The following is a 9,674-nucleotide window of genomic DNA, read 5'->3' as shown; positions in this document are numbered from 1 at the left end:
GAATACACTAATAAGCAGGGGTCAGCATATACATTGCTTCTCAAACAACTGGAAAAGTTTAATACTGCTTTGAAGAATATTTTGTTATAGTACTATTAAAGGTGACTTATTGTTGGTTCTCATTTGTTCTGGAACTTGTGTACTGCTCTGTAATAAGTACCTTCATAAGGATTTTAAAACTACTTAATGCTAGACTACCTGCCAGAACATATCTAAAGGAGAAAAAATTTTACTCCTGTTTTGATTATGATAGGGGTATTTTAGAGGCAAACAACATAATTTAGGGATTAAACTAGAAAGCCTGTGCATATTTGCAAACGTTGGTGAAATGTTGTTTCGTACATACTGGATCCTTGTTGTTCAAGAGCCATTGAAGCTTCTGAAGTTGCTATTACCTGGAGATACAGAGAATCACACTGGCTGTCACGCAGTGGCAGTTAGTCCCACTGTGTCCTTGCACTAAGCCACAGCTGTGCTCAGGACCACTGGAGGTTTTAAGGCCATAGGGGTGCTCTGGTTTCTCAAACTTGGAGGACTACTGATTGCACTCAAGCATGTTGCTGTAGCACAGCTTTTGGTCTGTTTGGTTGTTTTTTTTTAAATGTACTACACAGCTGAAGCAAAAGCAACACGCTATTAGAAAATTACTACCTGGATCACTGTGCTCAAAACAATTTATTAGTTCTGTTGTATAAACAGTTCCAAATAAGGACATAAATTCCCACAAGATAATTCAAATGTTGGTTCCTTCTTTCTTAAGGCAAACAAGATGTTATGTTTTTAGCAGGAACACCCTCTCCTTCCACCTTGCCTCCCCTACAACTCTCAAAGTCTAGAGATCCGAGTTATGCAAAAGAGCCATGTGAAATGGCATATCCTAATTTCTGCCCTCTGAATGGGGCAATCATTTTATCCCTGTTCTCTCTTTGTTCACAAATATCCAGCTACTCCTATTGGGATGTAAAGTGCTCAGCAAGCAACAGCTTATAGAAGCAGCTTTGAAGTTCAACACGGTATGTGTTAAGTGTACTCTGATTAGGAGTATTTTCATTCAAAGTGGATTTCATGGGAAATCCATTTACTTCAGTTGTGGGCAGTTGGCAAAAGCACGCCGCTTTTTCAGCTGGCTTCATCCAGCATAATACTCTCTGAAATGAAGCGTGCTCCTTGCAGTCCCTATTCTGGCTAGGTAGAAAGAAGCTAAGTTTTAGGGTTTACTTGCATATTTTCTCCTTCCCTTGTCTCCATTTTCAGAACACCTAGGCACAGGAGCTGTTCCTATAATAGAGAGCATGGGAGAAGCGTATTGTGAATGGGAAGATGATTAGATAGGTCGTAAGAGAAAATATCTTCATGTTGGTTTTCTGTAAGTGAAAAGGCCCAATGTTTTCTTGTCCAACTGCCAGTTTTCATATAGGGCAATACCAAAGTAATGAGTCTGAATGGAACAATTCCATAAAAAAAATTCTGGGAATGCAGTGTGCCAATATGGCAATGACTGTATTTCCCTAATGCACAACTCTTACAGTTTCAAGTTCAGGTGTTGCCTTCTAAGGAGCTTTTATTTCCTCAATACAAAAGTCTGTGGTTCTTCACCATCCCCTTCCCTGAACAGTGAAGGATTTTAACTCTCTATGCTAACTTCCACTTATTAATGACATGGACTTCTTGTCTGAACCTCCTGTCAAAAAAACCCCAACCGTCTTCGCATGACACAGGAAGCAGGGTTTACTGGTTTAATTCTTAAAGTGTTTGCCCTATCTCACTTCTACAAGAAGAAAATACATGAAAAGCAGGTCTGTCTGTAAGACTGTCAAGGAAGGGAAGCATGCTGCAGAACTGCACTTAATATAAGGAAGCGTAGGACAGCCATTTCTAAGCCTAACCAGTTGGATTGCCACGCCCACCAGTAACTCAGTGCTACTTAATGGATTCATCAGCCATGTATGCTCCCACAGAGATTACTAGGAACAGTTCAGCAGTACAAAGGCAGAAAGATGGAGAATAGTCAAGTATTGATCAATGACCAGCATCTATTCCCCCCAAAAATTCCAAATTTGTAGCTTGGAAATAAATATGACACCTTATTAATTGCATCTTAAGAGCCAATAGGTTATGTATAGATGTCTTAGGCATCCAGGCTGGCTCTGCATTTTAGTATTCAGTACTAGAGTGGCAGCCAAGTACATTAGAAACACAAGCTTCCCTAAGCTGGGTGCAGGTGAAGGCAAAACTTAACCTGGGGGACCTAATTCTGGTCATTTGTTAGATGTTGAGTTACTGTAACCAGATATGCCCATACGAGGCCCGTACAGCAAGGTCAAGAACCAGGACTTGCCTTCCTGCCCCCTCAAAACTGGGATTTCAACTCTACCGTTCTTTGTATGAATTAGCAAGAAGAGAAAAATGCAAGTCAGCTTTGCTGCGAGCCTAGCCCTGAGCAACAGAGGAAAAAACAGATTGCTTTCAATGACAATATGGCAGTTAGCCTGATGAAGTTAATCTTTGCTTTAATTGGTTGCCCAACATACATATTTAAACATTCTGTACTAAATTAGCCAGCATGCACACAGTAATTGGACCAGTCAGTGACTTTCTCCTTTCACTATATACATACACAAACAGGAACACCACAAGATTGGACAAAGGAAAGCAATTTGTTAACCGGATACAGCTAGCAAGTAACATTTTTTCCTCTAGAAATGTTTTTCCTGCAAATTCACAAGTGTGAAGATTTTCTTTCAAGGCTTGAAGAACTTTGCAGTCTTCCAGTGAAAAGGCTAACAATAGCCACCGTAGCTGAAATGAGATAAAATTTGTTTAAAATCCAGCCCAAGCAAGAGTGAAATTGAAAAAAAAATTGCCTGCAATGTAGCATAGGGAAAAGGGACTTTGGACACAATCCGAGCAGGTGCACTGAGGTAGAAAGGTGGCTTTGGACCCGATTCTGAACATCCTTAGCTTAAAAGAAGTAAAAAAGAAGGAGGAGGATCGGAATCGGATCCAACATTTCACATTCACTGATAGCTGGTACCAGAAACTCAGTATCTAAAGAATTGAAGTGTTTGCTTACTTTATTTGAAGAACTTTAGTTCTGTGTCAACACAGTCATAGAAAAGATCCACTACTTCAGCAGGATCCAGAACCTCTGTACGAGTAAGGATATCTTCCATTGCTTCTAAGCCTTGTTTTTCAAGGTCTAACATAATCCTCATCAGTTTCTGGCCTTTATCCTAAAGGCATGAAACAACCAAATTCAATTAACCAGCAAACAGGCTCATTAAAGCATTTTACTGTTCTCTTCTGTTACAGAGATCTTTTCAAGTATTTTTTAAATATGAGAAAGCCTTTTTAAGTACAAACTATTTCTGTTATTTCTGTTAATAGTTTTTTGGATGGTCAAAGGCTAAAAGGAACAGTGCTGGACCCTTTATGCATTAAGAAAAATAACAGGAGTTGCTAAGTTTAAAGCAGAGAAGGAAGATGGAGTGAAAGATGGATAGAGGAAAATGGTATAAGGCTTGTACACATGATAAAGAGGTAAAGCAACTTCTTAAGCCTGTAAACCCGCAAACAGAACTATATGAGAAGACTGGAAGCCCCGAGGATTGTACAGATTATGGTATGTACATGTGTATCCCTCAGATCATCACCTGCAAGATGATGATTAGATCTGAAATGATGTGTAATGTAATAGCATTAAGACTCCAGATCCCAGAGAAGGCTTTGTGTGTCATTCTGATTTCTCTTCATATTTCTGGGCAGGAAATTCACTCCTGAAGAAGGTGTCATTTTGTTTTATCCAGATGTTATTTGAAGTCTCCTATTATATTAATTTGTCCTGTTTGTTTTGCTTGCGGCTTTCAAAATTGAATTCCAGAAAAAAAGGCATTTAGAATGAGTAATGGTTCTGAGTTATACCAGCATTTGTGCAGAAAGAGCAGAGCACCTAAGCTAAGGTTTAGGCTCTCAGGTGGGCAGTTTTTAAGGCATGAAGCCTGATTAAAAGCTACATTTCCTTTTCTACCACAACTTTTGGTGTCACGCCGTGGGACTTTAATAGGGAAGAGTTCACAAGATGCTAACATACCTCTTCTAGGTCTTTCCTAAATCAGCATCTCACATGCTGCTATGGGAGCCAGCTGCACATTGAGTCAATGTTACCACAGAGGCCACAGATTTTAAATTAAACCGTTCCAAGGGATTAAAAACCACACCTAGCCAAAACCGTGTTTAAATAAAGTTTGTACTAGCAAAGGTTACTGTGGTTTTCTTAATCGCTAATGCGTAAGTCTGAATGCTGTTATGATCTTAGCAAGACTCTGACCTACCCAAATACACACAGAAGAAAACTGCAGAAAAGTAAGTCTCTATCGAAGCTCAACATGGCTATGTGGGTCTTCCACAAATTCCCCGAAATACCAACATCAGCATGACTGGCATGCCCTGGTGATCTCTCCCTCTGTTTTACTTCCTTATAATGAGTTATACAGTTTATTGCTGTAATTGTAGTTGTAATTGCAAATGTCAAAGAACAGTTATTGAATTACTTGCACTATGACAGCAAAAGTTGTATCTCAATCAGTTGGAAAAGCTGTATAGAGTAATCCCCTTCCTGCCTTTATTTCTTCTGAAATTTATTCCCGTAAGAGACCTTCAACACTTTAGGTTTTTACACTGGAAGGTTTTCAGCCCTCAGGTACCTAGTCCTTTCTTCTCGCATGGCATGTTCAGTTAATTCTTACAAATTAACAGAAATGCATTAAACTGAGACTTGCAAAACTGCTGCATGCAAATTATTCCTTCAAGGAAAAAAAACCTCAAACTATGTAGTTCTTAATCCAGCATATAATTTAAATTACAACATTCCTGCCATAATCCTATCAGAGAATTTTGATACCATGTTGCACTAGCATCCAGTGTTCAATAATCACTTAAAAAGACTATATAGACAATAGGGACTGAACAAGCTAATCAGCTTGTCAGTTTGACTTTTCACTTTGTAAAAGTAACGGAGCAGAGCAACACTCTCAGGATAACCAAAAAAACTGTGCAGAATAGTTTGTCCTTTAGAGGGCGTCACTATTCAAGCTAAACTTGCAAGGACTCTAAGAATATTCAGAGAATGTTTTTCAGTGAGTGATTTTGAAGTAAATTATGGAGTTAGGAATCTCCATTTACTTCTTTAATTCCAGGTCCCACAGCTCTTACCTGATCATTCTCAAGGAGAGATCGGGCCCATTCATGTGCCTTGTACAATTCATGCCTGCGATCAGGTTTCTCCTGGAATCGAGGTATCTTTTTAGCAGGATCATCATTGCCAAAAGAAGGAGACTGTACTTTTGGTACTAATTTTACATCATCAACAAAAATAAAGGGTTTAAATATGGACCTGAAAAAAAAAAGACAATTACTCCTTGCAGTAATAAGAGAGACTTTATATACGTTATTGAAATGTTCACCAGGCTATTTTAAAAACAACAGATACAGAACAGCATAGGTAATTCATCTATACTAGGCATGGACTAGGTTAGAGAGTTGGTACTGGTCACAAGCAAAATAAATTTATGTGCTTTAAAAGAAGTGGGTTTGCCAATTACTGTAAAACTTTATTACTCCTTTTTACCTATAGGCTGCTTTGGTCTCCTTCATGCTAGTTCTGCCACTTCTTTAGAAAAGTAGCACTGTATTTTCCTCGCCAAGTTTTTTTTTTTTAGCAAATCTCAGCATTCAGCCTCACATCAGTTTTTCTTCTACGTTCACACTGCCATCTCTTCTTCTCCTCCCAGATTTAATTTTTTATTAAAATCACAAACACACACTGTGTGGAGCAGGGAAGATTACATACCTTGCTCAATATCAGAGGATTTGGCATATAACCAGCAGCACTTTAGAATTTTATGTCAAGGCGCGGGGGGAAGACATAGCTACCAATATTTTGACACGTCTGAAGCAACTTCAACACTGAGTTTGGATCTAAACTCCAGAGAGAGAGAGAGAGAGAGACCGCAAAACCCCAGCAATCCAGGATCTTAATTGCTGAGACTCCGAGAGGAGGTATTGGCAAGTGCATGGAGAAACTGCCTTTCTTTTAGATACACAACAAAACAGCACCCTGCATTCTGCAGTAAAGAAGCTGCCAGAAGTGCAAGACTTTTGCAGAACATGGTAACTACTGCCTGCATACAGTCAGCAGGTTCATTGCTGCTACCCTTTCCATCACTGTCATGAAGCCTTGCTGACTAAGAGTTTATGTGACTCACTAGCTGCACTTAAAATAATGCTTTTTAATGCATTAGAGTACAAAATAAGGCAAGAAAAGCCTCTAAACAAGGTTTTTTACAGCTAGACTCTCCATCTTTAAAAAGGACAGAAATCCCACCAAAACAATATGAAGCCTTGCTCCTTTTTATCCCAAAGGATTTGCATGAAGTCAAAGAAAAGTTTTGGTAAGCAAGCTCAAAATCCTTACTTAACCCTGAAGGTTTGAGCTGCATAATGCAAGGTGGGTGGAAAGTCCCTTTGGCATGGATGACTTCTGTAGCACTCAGTGGCACCTAATGCTTACTATCACTCCTCTTATAGGAATGACTGTCAGCTGTTCAAGGGCACCATTTTCTTCTCCCCATAACCTCTTTACCTCAATGCAAGTGGCAGATCTCCTGAATAACTGCAAGTGGTTTAGTTTAATTTCTGTGAATCCCAGGTGGATTCTGTTTAAAACACAAGATAATTCATTAGTTCTTCATTGATCTGGCCCGTGAGTTCCCTTATCTCCTCTGCTGCTTTCAACTAGAGAAGACATCACTTAAACCAACTGGAAATCACCCCTCCAATAAAAAACATACTTGGGATACCTGGGAGTTGCAGATATTTTGCTCTGTTAACATTTTGATGTCATACAAAGCTACCTAGAGTACACTTCCCCTCTTTGCTAGTTAGACAACTTTGTTTCAATTTTGCACCCACCTGTTCAAGAGAGGTGACTAAAACGGTCCACAACATCATCATCTCAACAAGAACCCACTGGAAAGCAACTGTGCTGGAGTAGTAGTTCCTGGGTTCTCCCTAAATTGCATTTCCTCTAGAAGCTCTGAATTTAGGCAAAGTTCCAGATCCGGCCTTTCGTAGTTCCTGGGTTCTCCCTAAATTGCATTTCCTCTAGAAGCTCTGAATTTAGGCAAAGTTCCAGATCCGGCCTTTCAGCCCAGTGGTGTCCATTTAGAATTGCAGCAAGATGCAGATCAGTAACACAGGACTGTCAGATTGCACACCACCAACTACTGATCGCATTACTGGTTAGAACATGCTCTTGAAGCATGTTCCAATTTGGGTAGCAGGGTTTGTTTCATGTCTTTCAACCCATCATCTGCTGTGCACCCAGGAAACCCCAGTGGTGTGGCTTACCTTGAAGGGTCTGGCGTGCCAGTGAAGTAATGAACACAGGGAAAACTAGGGTCCTGAGGCAGAACAGACACTATGCTAGCTGTAGTCAGGAAAGATTCAGAGTCCACACAGACACCGCTATCCTTGTCACGCAGGACATCAATCATAGCTTGTGCAGAAACGTCACCTATATGAAGGGGAAAAAAAATTCCTGACTGGTCAACGGCTTGGACCCCAGGGAAGGAATTTAGCCTGAATAGGCTTTGGCCTATTACACTCGACAATTTAACCTGAACAGCCTTTGACCAGTGACATTCGACATGGGCACGAAACAAATCCCAGTTAATAGTTTCTATTTAAACAATGTAAACCCAGAATGAACTTGCCTAGCTAGTAGAAGAGAACAGTAAGAAGCATTAAGTAGCCAATACAATTGCTAGGTAGGGATAAATGTCATTAAATGGTACTTTTCAGGAAGAAGGCCATCGTGTCTGTAGTATTACTTTAGTAATCACTGTGAACAGACTACTCACATAAAACACCCATTTTCCTCTAAGAAGCTACCCCTACCCCAGTTCGGGCAGAATAAGAGCACCCTGATCTCCCACTTCTCATCCACTTCCATTATCTCTTAGTGAAAATTTTGAAACGTCATTTCACATTCACACGGTCTTACAGCAGCAGACCTAGACACTGAGATTTTTCTCCAAACTATTATCTACAAGCATCCCGTATTCTCACTCTATTTCCTGCCTGTGTCTTACCACAGCTTTCTCCCCATGGCACCTCCATGTTTTCTTGCATTACCCCGAGCAGGTAGGGCTGCTTCCCCAGCAACTTCCCAAACCCTGCAGTGACTCACGGTTGCATGGACGGATGCCTCAATTCACCAGGAGACATGGAATGACCCAGCAGTGTGCAAGATCCGCAGCCATCTGTCTGTAAGGGCCCTCAGGCCTTTTAGTGCTATAATCCAGGTTTATCAAGACCTTTCACCTATGGTCCTTCAGAGTTACTGTATCTACCTCAGACACAAACTATGCTCCATGTAATTCTATGCCTTAGCAGGAACTCTGCATTGCAATAAATATTCCATCTCTACGCTGTTCTTGACATTCGCCAACATGTGAAAATGCTATCAATCTAGTAAATTCACATCTGTAGTAAAGGGTTTTTTATAAAAAGATAATTTGAACCATTTTTCACACATGAAACAGCAGACATATGTCAGCCATGCACTGCTGCAGGCTGGTCATTTCAGAGCTATTTTGGCCAGCTGCAGTGAACTGAAATCATTAATAAATTTTGGTCTGGAAATAAACCCTTCCTTTGACTGAAGGCAATTGGCACATTGTCTGTTCTGGCAAGTTTGTTCTGCTTGACAATGGAAAAGGGACTTCAGTTTGCAACTGACTAGCATTGCTCTTCTTTAAACTATGATCTTAATTCCTTCCCCAAAAACCTAAGCAAACCTCCCAAAACATTGAATCCATTGAGCTCAAACTTTCAAACGTGAAGCCATTTTTTTTTAATACTGTAATTTTAGTATTAGGTAGGGCCACTATAATTACATCAAAGTACAAATGTAGTGGCACATCATGCGCATCAGAACAACAGTGAAGAAAGTTATTTTATAATTGCTATACTGTTTTAAAACCTTAAACTTGAGGGGGACATTAAGGGCTTCATCCTAAATTGGGGCAAGTTTAGGGACAGTCTTCAGTTCTGGTCTTCCCTTCCACATGATTTATACGTGGAGGCATTCTCCTCAGTCACATATAACTCTGGACAGAATGCCTGAAAGGAGGCAGTAGTGACTAAAAATCCCGCTGCACACACAGCGGTTCAACACTTACCACCTTGCTTTTCTAGGCTCTCCCTGCCAGAACAGCAGGCTAAATGGTCATCAGCAAGAGAGAACACTTCAGAAAAATTGAAGTCTGAGTCTCCGTTCCACCAGCCTTGACTTCTCACATAATTCCTTAGTTCAGGATGCTCAGCATCAATTTTTGTAGTTAATGAAAGCTGATTGCAAATGCATTTCACCCCCTCTGTAGAAAAAGCCACATATGAAAAGACAGCATTAATACAGTTTTTCTGGGAGAAGCTGGAAGGACAATGTAATTTCAATTAAGGAACAAATTAAACCATTGGTTAGGATGTACCTTTGGCATGACTGCGTAACTACACATACACAGAATTACCAGTCACTGCAGGTTGCAGAGCTCAATTCTCTGTGCCCTACGTAGGTATTTACACTGCCTTGTGATTAATAGTGCTACTTAGTC

The 9,674-nt window shown here is 40.2% G+C and overlaps 1 protein-coding gene across 6 annotated transcripts in view; it reads right to left on the bottom strand.

The window, feature by feature from the left end:
- Window positions 1-9,674, bottom strand: part of SCRN1 (secernin 1) — a 44,416-nt gene that overhangs the window by 3,867 nt on the left and 30,875 nt on the right. For 3 of the 6 annotated variants that reach the window (XM_075143483.1, XM_075143485.1, XM_075143484.1), the window contains exons 5-8: window positions 9,243-9,437; window positions 7,408-7,573; window positions 5,212-5,392; window positions 3,074-3,233 (exon numbers count right to left, since the gene is read on the bottom strand). In XM_075143483.1, coding sequence (XP_074999584.1) covers window positions 3,075-3,233; window positions 5,212-5,392; window positions 7,408-7,573; window positions 9,243-9,437 — 701 coding nt within the window. In that variant the 3' untranslated portion in view covers window position 3,074. Of the gene's footprint in view, window positions 1-599; window positions 2,800-3,073; window positions 3,234-5,211; window positions 5,393-7,407; window positions 7,574-9,242; window positions 9,438-9,674 lie in introns of those variants that run through there. The other 3 variants (XM_075143482.1, XM_075143481.1, XM_075143480.1) reach the window with 2 other exon arrangements.

The sequence above is a fragment of the Calonectris borealis genome, chromosome 2, assembly GCF_964195595.1.
Source record: "Calonectris borealis chromosome 2, bCalBor7.hap1.2, whole genome shotgun sequence".
NCBI lineage: Eukaryota > Metazoa > Chordata > Aves > Procellariiformes > Procellariidae > Calonectris > Calonectris borealis.
The sequence above is the reverse complement of the archived record's forward strand: the minus strand, read 5'-3'. Positions and strand labels throughout refer to the sequence as shown.